The sequence below is a fragment of the Pezoporus wallicus genome, unplaced genomic scaffold (assembly GCF_028554395.1).
Source record: "Pezoporus wallicus isolate ANWC-B61680 ecotype Strahan unplaced genomic scaffold, APGP_CSIRO_Pwel_v1 contig_4788, whole genome shotgun sequence".
NCBI lineage: Eukaryota > Metazoa > Chordata > Aves > Psittaciformes > Psittacidae > Pezoporus > Pezoporus wallicus.
The window spans coordinates 3,127,027-3,145,750 of NW_026638769.1; the positions used below are offsets into that span (position 1 = coordinate 3,127,027).

The 18,724-nt window shown below is 40.3% G+C and overlaps 1 protein-coding gene across 1 annotated transcript in view; it reads right to left on the reverse strand.

The window, feature by feature from the left end:
* Nucleotides 1-5,043: 5,043 nt before the first annotated feature.
* The window catches only part of SH3BGRL2 (SH3 domain binding glutamate rich protein like 2), a 41,777-nt gene continuing 28,096 nt past the window's right edge, over nt 5,044-18,724 (reverse strand). The window contains exons 3-4 of the mRNA XM_057412440.1: nt 6,750-6,830; nt 5,044-5,657 (exon numbers count right to left, since the gene is read on the reverse strand). Of these exons, the coding sequence (XP_057268423.1) occupies nt 5,643-5,657; nt 6,750-6,830 (96 nt within the window). The 3' untranslated portion in view covers nt 5,044-5,642. The remainder of the gene's footprint in view (nt 5,658-6,749; nt 6,831-18,724) is intronic.

Sequence of the window (18,724 nt, forward strand, 5' to 3'; positions counted from 1 at the left end):
ATGGACGAGTTTCAGACAGGTATTAAAAACCACGTATTAGCCTGTTAATCAAGGGAAGTCTGTCATGATGCAAATGTGTACCTTTGGTTAGCCACTGACTGGGTAAAACATATTTAAATACCTTCTATGTATCGGCAAAGTGAGCAGGCAAACCAGAAACTCACATTCCTTTCAGACAAGAAAAAGCAGCGCTCCTGAAGGTTTTAACCCTAGAAGCAAAACTTTCAGGTGTGAAAACGTCCTGGGCCCTCTGTCCAAGCCACCCCAAGGTACCTGTCATTTTTTTTTTATCAGCTAACCCCAGTGCAAAAATGGGAGACAATAAAACATCCCTTTTTTGGTTTGGTTTGAGTTGGGTTTTTTCTTTACTACTATTTACCTGGGGAGGACCTAGACCCTAACCTGATAGGCGTCCTACACATTGCAATTCCCACTGAGCCACCAGGATCAAAGCCACTTAGCATCTTAAGAGAATCAGGCTCACCCCTCCTAGGAGAGGAGCTGTGCAGTGCTCCCGCCTGCAGTCTGCGGGAACCAGGCTGTCACTAGAGGGAGCTGCAGCAAGAATAAAGACTCGCATTTTGTCCTTCGGCACACACAACACAGTCCACGCGTCTCTTTTGAGTTACAATTTTTATTAGACGAACATGGTTTCAGTATATAACGTGTACACGGCCTAGGATGCAACATGCTCCCTCCCCCAATGAGTTACAAAACATTGATGCCATGAAGGTGAACAGCGACTCTGCATTTGTGACCTCACGGGGTGTGACAAAAGGCCAGGAACAGGAGCTTTGCACACAGGTGGGTCTGCACAGGACAGGGTGAAGCACATTAGGAAGAGGTAAAGAATAGGAAGAAGAGAGCAAGCTGGATCTGCCCTGGCTGAAGGACTGCTATCATGAAGCTGTTCTCCATTTCCCCTCCCAAATTCCTTAGGGAGCAGGAGGATGGTGGCTAGGCCATGATGCAGCTGGAGTCCCATGGGGAGCAGAACTGTGTGGCTGCACACATGCACTGCCAGCCAAGGGCCCCTGTGAGAACCACTGCTCAGGGTGCTGTGGGCCATTCTGCACCATGTCTTCCACTCCTGCCCTCTGCGCAGGGGAAACAGGTGGGGCTTCCTCCTACTCCTCCCACTGCTTGTGCCAGGATCTAGTGAAATCAGTAGACAATTCTGATTAGGCAAGTGCAAATACCTAATGGGATATAGCACTTGCCTGGTGATGCCCACTCTTGCACTCCTGTAAAATGCCACAAGGCACTGCCTACAATCTCATGGTCCTACTTCTGAATCATGGTATTCCCTGAACTGGACTCCCTAAGTAAATGGCCTGATGGGGAGACAGGGTAGGGAAGAGATCCAAGAAAGCCACTGAAAGCTTAGGAGCTCCACTTCATTTCAGCAATAGCACTTGGGCTGCTCAACTCTCAAATCAGATAGATAGTTATTTTAAAGTGTAAACATGGATTTAGGGACTTTACTCCAGGTCCGTTTCCCCTTTGGTTCAAGACAGTTAACAAAAAGGAAAAGGAAAGAAAAATACAAAAAGCCACACTAAGACAAATCCAGAGTCCAGCAGACTCACCAAAAACTGTTTCAGTCTTACAAAGCATGTGTCCTTTGACTCAGGCCTCAAAAACAATGTACTGTGTTATTAAAAAAATAGCAATATAGAAACTACCCCTTTCTTAGTTCAAAGTTTAAGCACATGTAAGAAGACCCTACAGAAACAGTCCTCTTTCTGACAAGGCACTATCCAGTAGCATGTGGCACAAACAAAAACACCTCTATCAAAGCCACTGATACAGTGAATGTGTGCATGGATGTCAGCCCACACAGCAACTTCAGCTAGGTACAAAGGGTTACAGTTTAATTCACACTACTCTCCCTTTTAAAAACACAGGGTAGTTACAAGTATTAGCTAAAAATTGGGATCATTTGGTTCTCATATGCATATGCAAGTATTTTAAACAGAATAAAGGATTTGTTATTCCTTTCAATAAATGGCTCTATTTTCCACAGACCTTTTCAGTTACCTGATAGCTACATTTCATTATTACAAAACTGGTTTTAAAAAATCCCACATCATTTTGTGTAACAAACTAGAACTCTACTTGCTTTAATTACAAAAATAAGGCTGTCGCACAACAGACCAAATTCACATTCAAGCAATGTATATACTTTTTTTTTCCTTCTAAACTAGCCACTTAAAATTCAAATGCTCTAAGGGACTTACACTGCCAATCCATGCAAGCAAGCAGGATACCTTTGGAGCTAATGTTGTCCTTCGTACAACCGATTATGCCCACACGCGTGCTCTGAAATAAGCTAGGTTTACCTACCTACCTCTCCACTGAACAGGAGGCTTCTATTCTACAATTATCAAGAGGAGTTTTGTGAAACTAATTTAATCCCTGGAGAAATCAGTGTGGTTTTGCCTTTCACATCAGTAAACCTGCGATTTTCCCCAGGATTACTCCTGTGTATATACTTATACACTTACCTAATCTTTCGAAACTGGGACTTCAGGCAGTTCTCAAAGTTTACAATGTATCAAGTACATGATAAATCCAGGATGGCTTCTCTGTAATCAACTGTGTAATTATGTAAAATTATATCTATATTCATTTGAAAATATACATGTTTTCTTTTAAGTTTGTTTTTAGGAATAGTTACATTGAACTTGGTGAAGATAACAACAACCAGCTCCACCCCATGTCACATTCCCTTCCTATAACGAGCTTCAAGTCTCATTAAAGTGTGCGACTGGTGACAAGAACATCACAATAACTTACAACAGATAACATAATTCTTTAAAATGCACATGCATACATATATGTACATATGTACATATATATGTATGTATATGCATGTTATCAGCTCACATTCAGGATTCCTGTAGAGAAGGTGCTGCAGCTAAGATTTTGACTAGTAAACACAACCATGGACTCGAAATATGTGTGTGCTCCATCTAACCCTTTCACTGAGCAGAGGAGGCACCAGAGGATCCAAAGTGAAACTGATCTATGGATGGACTCCTTTAACATCTCCGTTTTCAAAGTTTTCTCGCCTTTGTACTAGAGGGAAAAGCCACACAACTGTAAGCAGTTTGTAGCTGAGACAACAAGAACAAGAAGGTAACCTGTTCTTCACTGTAACAACTGGCAGTCATGAACATTGTTCATGTCATGACTGTAGTTGTAAGCTGTTGTCCAGAACCTGAGAGGCTACAGTTCTATTGTTCAGCATCTTCAGCAGGGACCTGGATGATGACCTAGTGGGCACCCTCAGCAAGGCTGTGAATGATACCTGAACCTGGTTGGTGGAGCTGGCAGAGCTTCAGCTCAGTGGCATCCCAATAACCTTGAGGACTGGGCTAACAGAAACCTCAGGAAGTTTGCTAAAGACAGGTAGAAATTTCTGCCTGGGGGTGACGAAGCATCAGTATGGGGTCGAGGTGACTGACAGAATAATACTCCTGCTAAAGGGACCTGGGGATTTTAACGAAAGCCAGGTTTATCATAAGCCAGCAATGTACTCACTGCAGAAAGGGGAAAGCATGTAGTGCGCTACTTCAGAAGTGTGGCCTGCAGGCTGAGGAAAGTTGTTATCCCCCTGGCCACATCTGTAATATTGGTTTGGGATCTTCTCCCAGTTCATGAAGGATGTGAACAAACTGGAATGAATAGCCTTCCACCAAAGCACAACAGCCAGGGACCTAAAGCACACAGCCTGTGAGGAGAGGCTGAGGAAGACGGTTTTGTTCGCTCTCATAAGAAGAAGGCTGATGGATAATCTAATAGTAGCTTATGACTAATTTGAGATACTAAAAGGTTGGTGCCAATCTCTTTCTGTGAGTGCCAGAAAACATAGCAAAGGCAACAGCCACAAATTACAGCCTTGGAGCTGAAGCTGGACATTAAAGGAAAGTTTTCAGCAGGAAAGTGCTACAGCACTGGCACAGGTTACCTAGGGGGTTACAAGGTCTTCATAGTTGGATATTTTTAACACTCTGCTAGACAAACCCATATCTGATTCGACCTAGTGTGGTGTTAGCCTGGATTTTGACAGTTCTGGGCCAGATGACCTCCAGCTGTCCCTTCCAACTAACATGTCTCAGATGCCATGATGACTGATTTTAACAGAACATGTTAAACATTTGTTGCACAGGCAGTGTCGCTTTCTGACACTTTTTAAGAGTCTGGCTTCCTTCAAGCCACACAGTCTGAGTAATGCTGTGATTGCAAAGAAGCTTTTCCACATAATGGTTGTCTTTTTTTACCCAAAGACATAAGGACATTTATTGGAATGACACTACCCTGTCATTATGAAATCACTTCAGTAAAAGCTACATTATAGCATAGCTGTTATTTTCATAGCCAGACTTGATTCAAAATGCATAATGAAGTTTGACTTTCATCTATAATGTATTTTGGAATGGTTATTGGCAAGTCACAGGCCTAAATGTGCCTATGTGCATCAACGCAGTCCCACTGGAATGATCTCCATGTCCTTTACTTGACTCCTGCTCCTCAACCAAGCTGACCATTGTGGCTTCATCCAGCAGAGCACACACTCAGCTTTCTCACTGTCTTTGAGGCACCTCCACATTTCTACACCCGGGGATACAACCAGGATAACAGCTAGGTGAGTTAGGTGTGCTCTTGTTCCATGATAAAGAGTTTAACCATCCATGGGACTAAGCCCTGGCTTTGAAAGTATCTCCTGACTCTCATGTGGCTAATGGTGGAGCTGTGTGTTATTGAAGGTAAACTCCAGGATTTGGCAAAATTTCATTTTAAGATTGTCTAACTATAGAGCTCCAACTATGGATGTTAAGTTTTCTCAGTTAAGCAATACCTTAATATTATCATTAGCTGTGAGATCTCTTCTTCTGAACTACTCAGTATTTTCCATCAAACGTTTTTCTGCACATTTCACCTCCACTTGGAACCATGTCAAAATATTTCACTTTGGCACCTTCTCCATAATAACAACTTTTTGAACAGTCAGTTGCAATGTGCATCATTAAACAAATGGAGTTTTCATGAACATGGTTAGCAGCCCATGTCTCTTACAATAAACATGATCTAGCATAAACATCACTATAAATAAATGTAGAGCAAAACCACAGCAGTTATTGGCTTACATGGAGACCTTAAGATTGACAATTTTTACCTTCTAGATCATAACCAGCACAAACATTCTAATAATCACCAGCGTTTTAATTATCATGAGGAGCTAACTTCAACTACAGTAGCTGGAAGAATTAAAAAAGGTGAAAAATCTGACTACATAAGTATATCCATGAACAACAGAAGCCCTACTCTTCCACTCCTTATTCTCAAACACAGGTGTCTGTTAGAATATCAGTGCTAGCTGCAAAAGCAATCCAAAGACAAAAGTGAAACATCAACAATAAGTATTTTTAAAAAGGAAGATGAGTAGCCCAGCCTTAATCCCGTTTCATATGTGTTATTAAGTCTGCATTATTGGAGAGCACCGTCTCACAGCAAGCAGACTACTACTAATGATCATGTTTGCTCTATCACAGTGACCCATTGGGAAAGATGTTGTGTGCTGAAGAACAGGGTCATTCATCCAGGAGATGTGCTTGTCCATACTTCAGGTAAGTTTTCTATGGTTCTGACTCCTATTTGAAAGAAAAGAGGAAAAGAAAAAGATCATTAATGCTTCTCTCCCATGTCTGTGACCTGTGCATGCCCCTAACCCTGGTCCTAACACAGCAGTTGAGGATTCATCACTGAAGTACTACCAGACTGAATCAGTGATCTGGCCAAGTTTATAATGTCTAGAACAGGTAGGAAGAGAGCTGCATCGAAGCTATTTCTGATTGCAGTAGCACATCAGCTTTTTCCTAGGGCTAGTTCTTCAAGCTACGAAGTGAGGCAGGCTGTCAAAATAACCAGCTTTTGCAGTGCCCTGCTGAGGTTTTCCCCCCACTCCTGTCCCTCATGGAGTCCAGAAATAAATGAATTCCTGGCAGAAAAGGAACTGTATACAGGAGCTACCTTCCAGGCCTGAAGCAGTACTACTACCAAACACAGCGTATCTATAGTAGTCAAGGGAAGAAAAATCTTCCCCTATGTGTCTGACCTACTGTCAAAAGGTGCACCATACAGTCTCTTCGAATAAGCATCCAGGCTTCCATATGGCAATAAAATGTCGTCTATCATACTGCCCTCAACAGAAAGATGTTATCTGGTTTTGTGTCCTGACCTGTATATATGTATTTATTAAAACTGAATTCTTTCCCAAAAAGGTGATGTAACTCCTGACTGCTTCAGCATTTCAGCATTATTTTTTTTTTAAAGCACATCAATGCCTAATGAATAAATGGCCTGGTTGAGCCATTAAGTCAGGCTGGCCCCATAAAATGATGTTTTGATGGCATGAACTGCAGATATTCCAGTGACTAAGATCCTACTTCTGTCTCCTGTAATAGTTAAGTAAGTTGCTTTCAACTTAGATTGATAATGTGAAGGAGACTATTCATTAAACTTCATCTATCTGCTGCCTCAGGTTAACTCCCCTGTATATGCTTGGTTTCATTCAAAATGCTTTGCTTTTCATGGCAACTGTTTCAATTACCTCATTAGCATGAAGCTGATATGGACAAGGTATAGATCAGGGCAGCTGTACATCAAATACACAGAGTTCTTTTGGTTCAAAGAAAATTCAATCTCACTTTATTTCAAAAACTCCATGAAAAACCTACACCAACCTTTGATGCCAAAGTAGGTTTCAGTCTGAGGAAGGAGAAGACAGTGTTGCTCTCCTTTGATTCAAAAAATCCATCATAATCCTAGAGAGGAAAAAAAAGATGAGTCAACATTTGTATTCATGTTTTCCTGATTATCATACCACACCATGCTTTAGTCTAAAGGGCGATAATGCTAAGGAAAATACTGATACCTACCCATATTCTCCTATGCAAATCTAAAAGCTATTTTAAACTATAAAGGTATCACCAACCACAGTGGCAAAGAAAAGCACAAAAATTCTTTAACTTACACCACCTTTCACTACTTTATTTGATAGGAAAATATAAATGTGGACTTGCATTAAAAGGATATCTATTGTGGTACATTTTAACGGTATTCAAGTGCCTAACAACACAAATAAGTTTCTGACTGTGTTTGCAATTTGCATTTTAGCAAACAAAATACTTCATAACATGCAAACCAAGAAGTCCTAAGGCAGCTGAACTCCTTATTTCTTGTGTGGTGGAACAGAGACTTCATCAGCAATCATATCTCAGCCTTGGACAACCACATAGTTAAATATAAAATGTTACCATAAAGAAACTCCTTGTTTAGAAAGATAAAAAACAATCTTCATTAACATGATCAAGTTCGTTTTAGATTTCATTTGCTTAACATCAGATTCTGACGTCAAAGTGTTACTATTGCTTTTACTGATTTATTGCATTGGGCACCTGCTACTCTTCTATCATAAGATGAGCTGACAATATTCAGTTTTCAAGGGAAAAAGAGAAAACCGGAGCAGTTTAGTAAACGGATGTGGCATATGGCAAGGAGCCAGGAAGTTTCAGGTCCTCTTCACGGTTTGGCAAAGATTTCCTGTATGACCACTAGCAAACAATAAAGCACCCAGTTCAGACTCCTTTCCTCCACCACACAACTGCAGAGCTGAAACATTAATCCTTATTTAACCACTTCTGACATGTAAAATACTCTGTAAATGTCAGGAAATTTCAGGTATGTGCTCATCACTACATAGTAATTATCTCTAAATTCTAAGATTAGTAGTCATGCTTAACTTGAAAGCATTCAACAAGAGAAATGCCTTTAAACATTGACTGCGCACCTACATGCTTTCAATACAGAATAGTAACAGGCAGCCCTGGAGCCACAGCAAGCTTTCCATCTGTGTAACAGACATTCCCAATGCACCTCTGACCCACAAAGTTAGCACTTCTTTGGCTCCTAAGCTCTCATCTCATACTTTTTGAGAGCTCATCTCACAGTTACAGTTTCAGGTGCCTTCCCCTCCATTTTTCCCCAGCAGCAGCCGCTTTGCCCACTTGTCACTTTCCACTCCCGCCTTCTCTTCAACATGTAACTTCACAAATTACCCCACAATCACGGGGTTGTGCTAATTGAAAAGCAGAAATCTTTCTCTGACCTGGCTATTCTTGGAAGGCTGTCATGGGATATGCAAAGGTTAGGAACCTTCTATCTTCCATCCAGAGTTTACTTATGCCTAGCCAATAACCACTTGTGGTTACATATTGGCTTCTCAGATCCTAAGCAAGAAGCAAAAATGGTCTGGGCAAGCATTCTGCTTCCCAATATTCCTCTGGGTCTTCACAATGCAGTGTGAATCCCTGATTAGCCCTTCATCCCACTTGCCAGGCACAGTTATAAGATATATCAAATTATATCTTTGCAGAAGGATGGTTGGTATTTTGTGAAATAACTTTGTAAGGAAAGTGTGTGCTTGCAGATGAAGACTTTAGTTCTCTTTGTTCCCTTTTTTTTTCTCTCCACCAACATAAAATAAAAGATTGTTTGGACAGCAAAGTCATAGTCAACATAGCAAAGATAATAGACCTCCCGCAAGATCCATAACCATCCTCGAGATGTGCAGAATTTCTCTTAAAACCTTTACAGTGCACTAGCCAAATATGCTTTACTAGCATCTCCAAAATGATACACTGCTATACCAATATGCACACAACTGCTCTAGCAAAGTGATACTTCGCAGCTTCATAATCATTCAAATACCCTCACCCCAGAAAAAGCAGAGCAGCGCAGAGGCAGTTTCCCTACCTATCCCTCTATAATAAGAGTATCAGCTCTGAAAGACACAGAGAGGCCAGCAGGAGTGTATGGTGGTCATCAGGCCTCAGAAAAACTAGCTGAAATCAGTAGAAAGAGTAAACCTTCTTAAGATGGCTTTTTGTCGTCATCTTAAAACATGGCAAAGCGCTGTGCTATAGACTAGGGCAATAAATCAGTATTCCAGGACTAAGCTTTCTGTCTACTGATTCTTCCAGCTTTCATACACATGTATATCTATGTACATATATAGAGAGAGTGCACACACATTTCTTCTGTGTGGTTTTCAGTTCCATGGTTGTCTCCATGTGTGATACATCATTTCCAATGAATACCACCTACCCATTCCACATTATGGGAAGAGCCAAGTTTATTTGCTTTCACTGACAGGAGGATGAAACATATCAAGGAATAAAACAGTTCTGGTGCAAAGGAAGGTAGAATCTCCTGCAATTTTCAGCATCATAGACTGAAAAACAGACTTTGCAGACAGATGCTGCTTATCATTATGAGCACAGAACTACTACCATTACTGTTTAAAATGCTAACATATTAGACACAGTTTTAAGTTTCCTCACTGTTAATTTTAGGTATGATATGTTCTACCTAAGTTTGAAATTAAACATATAATTAAACAGAGGAAATAGTCACTCTTACATCAACTTAAAAAATCATTAACAGTGATGAACTGATGCTAATTTCATAAGTAACATAAATTTATAATTAATAACCAGAAAGTAAATCCACATAAAATAGACAGATGTCACAACTAAGCCATGGCATAAGCTGAAATAGTACTGAAAGCAACCCCAACAGTGCCATGAATTAAAAAAAGACAATGTAACGATTGAGTACCTAGAGGAGTAGTAAGTAATACTGAAGCTCTGCAGAAGGATGTTTGAGTAAGCCCTTAACCTCTATAAACAAGACTTGAAAAACTGTACATATGGTGTTAAACCTGAAAAAGGTCCAGTGTGATTCTGCTAAGCAGATGAAAAGCCATGAAGGACACAAGCTATATAAGGTACCACATGTGAAGACGGCACGTGATCTAACTGAGAAATAACCTTAATTTTCTCCACTGGGTTCATCTACAAGTAAATCACACTGTCTCCGGAGTTGGATGTAGGAGAGCAGTGGTTGAGTACAACCAACAGCAAGAAGAACAGCACACACACCTTTAATATCAGGGCAGGATAAATTGCCTCAAGATGCTCATGACAGCCCTGTAAACTATCGGCAGCCAACCTGTGGGCAGGCAGCTATTGTGAGCTTTTCTGCAGCAGTTTGACACAAGACAGACATCATTCTCACATCCACCAGGAGCACCCTTTCCTCCTATGCACACAGGCAGTTTTCATGAACCCTCAGACACCTCTCTGTCTCAGTGCTTTGTCTGAGGAAGGCTCTTTGGTTTTTTGGGTGAGTGATCTCAACACCATTTTCAAGTTCTGGGGTTGTCCTGACAAATCTTAATCCCAGAAGTTCAATTAGCTCTAAACCACTGCTACTCTAAGTCCATGGGTTTTTCACTCTTTGATAGTAAATTGGAAAGAAAAACAGAGCAGGGAAGGATTCACAGCCTGAAAATAATGTCATAAGAAATAAGGCTGCATTCCTATCTCTGACAAAGACTTTGTGACTCTGCTAATCCGCCAATATTTGTTAATACGTGTTTACCTTAACCTCTGCAAAGCAATTTAAAAGACTTTCTAATGCTAAAAAGCTTTCTGAAAGTAACAGTTATCAATTTTTACTCCCAGAAGTACCCGGGACTGATTTAGCACAGGGTTTTTTTTTCACTAATTATCAAACCTGGATTCACTTACTGAAAAAATTGTGAAGATTGCACAGTGAGCTAAAATGAGGAAGTATATGTTTGAAAGAGCACAAATCCCAGTGGACTGATTCATTTGAAAAGGAGCAGAATATTTATTACCACAACAGATAATCCACTAAAAGCAACTCCCTAAAGTTTTGAAATATCTGCATTGCAAAACATATCAAAATGCTATTGACACTTTCTTACTTTCATAGGGAACAGGGGGGAAAAGCACCATGATTTTAGATAAAGCAGCAGTGAAATTCTGAATAGAAGAATTTTCCTACTAATCATTGCAATAAAAACATATGATCTCAAAATAATCACATGTGGGAAAAAATGTTAGCAAAATGCATAATAGTCCCATAAAAGGTGAAGAAATCACTTTAGTAGGTTAGTTTCTTAAGAGATTTTTGAGAAGCATGATCTCAAGGAACACGATCTCAAGGATTCATCAGCTGTGCCTTGGTATGTGGTAGGAGTTCAAAGTGGGCATCCCTGGCTTTCCTGCTCCAGCCGAGGTAACAGATGTTCCAAAAACATCCTGCCTTTGACCTTACTTTCATAAGGAGAGAAAGTCTGTGCAGAGTTGGATGACATGTAAAGACACTAAATCCATGTGTGAGGACAAGAAAATTCTTGTCTCGCATAAAGAACATTCCACTGCTACCAGCAGTAGATGCAGAGGTTCAAGAAGAAAAATGGTGCAAAGCTCAGTGGAAGCTGAGAGCTTTGTACCCAGTCAAGAACCCAACTTGGTTGCAAGCCAATGGGTTCCACTTAGAAAAACTCAGTGTGACACTCTGCCTCCCACAGAGGAAGAACACCACCATCTGCTGGTTTTGGCAAGGCAGTGGTTCCCTGTTTCTGCACCAGGTTCTACCACCAGCAGCAAGCTACTACAATCCCTCTGTCACTGTTCCAGGCAGCCAGCAGGCACTTCAGCTTTGCTGGGATCAGCTGAGCAGTGCTGTCTCGCCCCTGTGCAAGGAAGTGGCTCCCACTGAGGCCCTGGAGGCACTCAGAAAGCAGCTGTTAACCTAAAAATACATGAGCATGGCAAACTGCCACCCACTGCCAGACTTCAAAAGGCAACTGTGTGCACAAATATCATTTTGACCATATCGTTTTGAATGATGATCCTTGGTGCTTTCCAGAGCTGCTCATTACACATCATTAACATACAAAATTCTGGCAACATCAGTAGCTGATTAAGGCTACTAAAACTAAGGGGACATAGAGAAAGTAGACATAGAGACATCAGTGACACAGAGATATTCAATCCCTCTGGAAAAGCTGAAAAGCCAGAAATCATAGGATCATAGAATCATAGAATAGTTAGGGTTGGAAAGGACCTTAAGATCATCTATCAGGTGATATACCACAAAGACGAAGGTATGAAAGGTTACCGAGAATGAAAAATGCCAGTTAGGAGGAAAAAAAGGTATCTCAGGATGGTGTGATGGGATAGAGAATTGACAGGAGTACAAATAAAGTTAAGCAAAAAGCTATTTTAAGTCAGAGAAGGCTTCTGAACAGGATAACAGGCATCTGACTGCTTCAGGCCTGGCTCCTCACCTTTAAGGTCAATGGCAGCTTGATCACCTACCGAGTAGTGTGAGCAAGATACAGCCCCTCAGTTTTACCACCAGAATGGTTACAGTATTAAATATATACTCTAAAAGCTACCATGGAATGGATTAGCTCTTGCTTTGTTGAAAATAAACAGAGCTAGCTGTACTGGTTTCAACAGCTCACCTACAGACAAGCAAAATGTTCCTGGACTTACGTGGCATAAAGATCTGCTTTCCCTGCTCCTACTGAGTGACTCCAAACCAGGATAAAGAGGCAGACTGTAGTTGAAAAAGGCCTTCAGGAGCAAAGTTACCCCAGGTAGTAATGGGAGGAAGGCTGTGATGCTCACTGTGGTGGCAGGACAGTTGGTACTAGATGCAAAGCTCAGTGGGCCCATGGGAGCACATTGCCAGAGCATAAGAAAGATGCAAAGTGCTTACATGGCTTCACCAGAAGGCTGGAGTTCACAAGAGAGAAAGGCAGTAAGAATTACTAAATACATTAAAGTGATATTTGTTTCAGAAAAATAACTACAGTCAGGGAAAACTCTCAACAAAGTATTTCATAAGCTTGACTTGCTTGGAGTCTTTTCTAGGCACATGCTTATGGCCACTGCTGCTACAAAACTGGGCTAGATGGACCTTCAGTCTCACACATTTATACACTTCTATTATCTTAAGGTGTATCTTACACAAAGTTTTAATATAACCAGCAAAGTTATGTTCTATGTTTAGTTAGTACACTGGTAAAAGAAAAAAAAAAGAAAGAAAAAAAAAGGCAAAAAAGATAGCTTAGATAGCTTTGTTTGCAAAATCTGAATCCTTGCAGTTTATCCTGAAAATAAAAGGTGCCATGGCAGCTTTGCACCTCTTTAAAGTAGATTAATCAAAAACAGGAGAACTCTCTTAATGTCTAAGATACGCAGAAATCCCAACAGCCATCCACTCCCCAAATGCTACAGTAAACTAAGGGCAGCTTAGTCTTTGACACAGTACCCAAGTATTCACGAAATCTGGACTTAACTCCTCATTACAACACAAATGTCTTACATCCTTCTGGCATTCACGGGGGATTTATGAGAATTCACTCCAGTAGGAAAACTGTTGGTCTTTGGGAATTCTCTTCTCTTTAGAAATCCCACTTCCAGGGTAGCTTCTCCTTTCAGCAACAACTGCCAAGTTCACAAAGTTCCAGTTGGCAGTAGATGTACCCCAAATGTGATGTGGAGGCCTTAAGGGTGCTGTATTCCTGGTGCTGGGAAATGAGATCACTGTACTGGTGTGATCACAGACACAGCCAAATTAATTTATTTGGCCCAGCACTTTGTTAAGCAGGTACACTGAGGCTTGTTCAAACAAACACTGTCACAACTGGGAGAATCTATTTGCTGCACACCAAAGTTGAAATTGGCAGTACTACAGATCAGCATAAATAATTCTTTGTGCTTCAAGGAGCATAACACCAGTGCGATGGCACTGGGTCAAAGTAAAACATTAACACAAAGTAGATTTTACTTACAATTAGCAATTACACTGTCTACCTATTACTGCAACTGTGATTAGGAGAACATTGTATCTAATAAAGTTTCAAAGACAGTAACTGTGAATAAATTTCCTCTCAGTAAATTTCTTTAAATGAGCAAGTTGGCTTTGTTGCCATTTGCTTTTAGTTTGCAACGAAAGAGTGAGGTTGTTAAACAAACCCTTATTGCTTACCACACCAAGAAGCAGAAAACCAATCCTTAACACACCAAAAAGCAGAAAAACAAGGAACCCACCCAAATTTAGCTTGCACTGCTTTTCGTACAGATTTTTTAAAATGCACTAATTATTGAACTTTTAATATATTATTATGATATCTCAATTCTCATAAAAGGGGCAAAGTAATTGGTCTTACAAGTAATGGTGGTGAACTTACAATTTAGAAGCATCGAATCAGCACTTTGCTGCTGAATTAATACTGTATGCCAGTAAAAATGAGCTGTTAGCATCCTTCCTGAAAAAGGGAGTTGAGTGCTCTGAAAGAGATGACATTCATTTACTGATCTGATTAGGATTACAGTGGAAAACTCTTACTCAGCACAGCTCTCCTTGGAGAATGACTGTGTGTGCACGTGTGAATCTTTTAAAATATTATATAAATACACAAAAACATGATCTTGTCTGCACATCACAGGACAATTTAAACATGACAGTTTTCAATTACCCAACCTTCTGGTAGGATCTCTGATCATGATTTTTAAAGAGCTTATAGAATTGACTCTACAAAGCAACCTGTTACTCCTCTCCTAAGGGCCAGATGTTTATTTCAGTAATCTCTCTAGTTGTAGGCTTCCAGAAAGGCTTTAATAAAAGGAAGCAGATGTCAGCCACAGCTCTATTCTTTGGACAGTACATGACAAATGCAGGCTGAATGTGATGTCTGCCATTCATTCAGCAATCTTCATGGTACACAGGCATCAACTATCTAAGAACCAATATCCCTCAGCTCTAAGACAGGGAGTCCAAGTGCACAAGGGCTTCCCCTAGCCTTTTAACTTAGACATGTTGTAAGGTAGCTGTAACTTTACAAGGGACATGACAACCACATGTTGGTTGGTTTTCGTCTTAAAGTGGTTTACTCATACTAATATTAGGTTTAGGGATTTCCACCTTCCATTTGTTTATGAATTAGACTCTGACAGAATTAGACTCTGACAGAATTATCTTTCAACATTTCCTTTGTTTTCTGTGGATCCTTTGGAGAAGAACAGAAATGAGAAACTACTAAAGAAGAAAGCCACACTAATTGCAATGGTACTGCAATGTATTATACCATCTTTACTTATAAATTGATTATAACTTTGAATATATCTTCAAAATGTTTCTTAGAAGACAATCGTATTAGCATGATTACAAGTACAACAGTGGTACTTTGAATTACTTATTTTATCCTTGTTATCTGACAACAGCCATGGTCTTCTCTAGATATTGTTCCAAAATACTGCTACATCCATATTGTGTGCCCCCCCAGATATTACTGACACTTAGGAATCTTTCTATCTTTTCCTCATATATCCCATATATCATATTTACCATATTTTAGTAGAATGTACCCTATATAAAATACTTTAACCAAACTAGTTATGACACCTTCAGAAATAAACTATTTTTTTCAAGAAAGTATGACACAATAGGAAGTTTCCATTCCATGCAAAGAATTAGGATCCCAAACAAACTTGTTAGTAATTTTGTCACACTCAGCGATGATCCCTAAGTTTTGCAGACCATCAATGTCAGAAACATAAAAACCAAAAAAGAAAAAAATTTCAGTGTTTTCTATAACATCCCATAAAGGTGACAATTCTAATTTTAGACTGGTCACCTTTAAGTCTTTTAAAGTACATAAACACCCTACATTACTATATTTAGGAAATAGAGAGTCTGCAAACAGAGTAAGGTATCTCCAGAGATGTATCAAATCTTTGTCAGCTATCATCTTTATATGCTGGGGTGGTTTACAAAATACCTTCTGGCTACTTCACTTTGAAACAGCTATTCATGAAGTTTAGAATGCTGAGGAAAGTTCAAATAAAAACTGTGTTGCTCAATGGGCACATACTGTCTCCACTAAGCGGGTAAACAGCAGCACTGTAACACATTACTGAATCAGTTCTAACTGCTCTGAGGAGGATAAAATTTTGGGATTATTTTATTTTTACTGAGTTGCTGAGTTTCTATGTTTTTAGGCCCTAACACTGGTCAGGCTCACTAGTCTACACTTTGCCTCTGGTACCACACTCCCCTTTATTAAGCACATATCGCATGGAACTAAATCTCTTTACCTCAGGACACAGAAAAGCAGTGTGCAAAAGCATAGGCACAGCTTATAAATTAGAACCATGCAGACCTTGTGAATGGTCTGAACAGTTTCTTGCCAACATGGAGGAAACACATGGGAAGGGTTTGCTTGCCAGCACCACCACTGCTTTCTGTATTTCTTGCTTGAGAAAATGACTTAATCAAAAAGTGCTGCGTAACTAGCCTCAGGCCACTCACATTCAGCCTAGGGTCTGCAGATGCCTGTGAGCCACAAACTACTTCAATACAACTACAAAAGGAAATTAAGAACAATTTCAAGGAAACAGCTTAAACTTGCCATATAGGAAATGATGGGAAAATAATTTTGCTCATGGGAAAAATTATAAATCAAGAAAGTTTTGGCATCATCAATCATTAACGGCTGTTAATGAACTCTGAGTAACTCAGACGAACTTCTATCTAGTGAGATTATTCCTCTTCTAAAGACAGATCCAGACCACCAAGACACTCAGTGAGTCAGGTGAGACATCTCCAAGGGTGCAGGGAACTGAAAGTAGACTGACTGAATACCAAATTAGCCCCACAGCTGCATTAGTTTCTGAAGGAAACACACTACAGAAGGTGTTCTAAAGTGAATTCTGCTAAGTTGCTTGAGAATCGAGAGAGAGAGAGTTCAAGCTCTCTGTATCTGCAGGGACAAGAATAATGATAAACCCCCCATTGCAGGCCAGGGCAGAAACTCTGAGGTAGCCTCTATCCAGATTTCTTAAATCCTCTCTTTCCCCTTCTTTCTCTTATCAGTGTGTGTTGGTACTGATCTGTCATTTGACACATAGGGAAAAGGAAGAATAAAAAATGTGTATGATGTGTAGGATCTTTAAAAACCAACAGAAGAGTCTGATACTTAACAGTGCAAATGAATCAGTGCCACAGTAGTTGCCTGTGTGCTAAATAGTTTCTCAAGAACACTGCACCTCTTTCAGCAGCCTATTTTCTTTCCTGTCTATAGGCCTTCACTTTTTTGATGGAGTTGATACCCATGTATTAAATTTCAGGGAAGAACAATAAATACCACGTATCTCTGTCTCTACTGCTGCCAATAGGCACTCTATCAGGGTTTACCCTAACACTCTAAACCATATGAGCAGCTTCCAAGGAAAAAAAAAAGAGAGAGGGAGCAACAGCCTGCTATGCTATGTAAATATTTTCCCTTCAGCTCAATCTCTCACCTAGAAAGACATTTCCTTTTAATTTGGTTGGCCTAAATTTCAGGCAATCTCACATTAGAGGCAGATTTCTGTGTATGAAACTGTCACTGTTTCAAAGTGCTACCTTGAAGAGCTATAAGGTTAAAGTTAGGGTGCAGTTTCGCTAAGGAAGTGGAGACTTCCAATCTTCTGAAAGATCCAGGAGTCACTGTAGATTTCAGAGAAAGCAGAAGAGGGAGGTGTGAGGCACAGATCAGATTTCAGACATCATTTTTCCAACATTTCTTGCTTTCTGCTTTAAGAGCTTTCCATGTCCAATGTTCTGGCTACCGCAGATCCTGTTTGGATACATGTACCTATGGCTCCTCACCTACCATGAGAAGAAGATAGAGCCCTAGACAGGATTTCCAGATTCCACCACCAAAGCCACATCCCCAAAATTTAGGCATTTCAGGGCCTAGCATCATGCTGTATTCCCATTGTGAATCTGGCCCTAATGCACCAATCTGCAGTAATCTCTCCATCTGTCTGGATTTTCCACGGTCTGTATTAAAAAGGTAACAGTAGCTAATAAGTAAGTAAGGGTAAGTAATTATTTATTCATTCTTTTAAGTAGTCTTTAAACTGCAGGACACATAATAGTTAGTACTATTCTGGGTCCTACCAGCCGTACTTTAGAAAAATATGAGTAACTTTCTTGCAAAACCACTGATCCAGCTGTGTAAAACAAATTCACAATGGGAGGTAAAGCATTTAGAATATTTTCTGTAACGGAAGTAAAGGATTTAGTTAGTGAAAACTTAGCAAACGAACTGCAGTCTTCATGTTTTTACTGGGTCCAGCTGGGATGGAGTGAACTTGTTTCACAGCGAGCTCTATGGTACTGTGTTTTGGATATGTGACTAAAATAGTGTTGATAACACACCAATGTTTTGGCTATTGCCAAGCAGTGCTTGCACAGCACCAAGGCCTTCCCTGTTTCTCACTCTGTTCCCCCCTGCCACCTTCAGAGAGCAGGCTGAGAGTGGGTAAGAGGTGGGGGGGAGACACAGCTGGGACAGATGACCCCAACTGGGCAAGGGGGTGTTCTATACCATATAAAATCATGCTCATAAAAAAACTGGGGAATGTTTGTCTTCCAAGGTAGCCACTGCTTGGAGACTGACTGTGCACCAATCTGGTTTTGGGAGATGGTGAGTGATTGCATTTTCATCACTTGGGTTTTTTCCCCTTCCTTCACTTTTTAATATGTCTTTATCTCAACTCATGAATTCTCTTGGTTTTGCTCTTCCTGTTTTCTTCACTGCTTGTGGAGTGGTCCAGAGCAAGCAGCTCTATGGTTGCTGCCTGGGGTTAACCCCCACAGTCCCTTCTGGCTCACGAACAGGGACTTAAAAAGATTCAAGATAATGGCAGGTTTGATCAGAGTGTGCTAGACTGATTTACAACTGTTACAGCTGTGTCCCAGTTTTGTCTGGGATAGAGTTAAT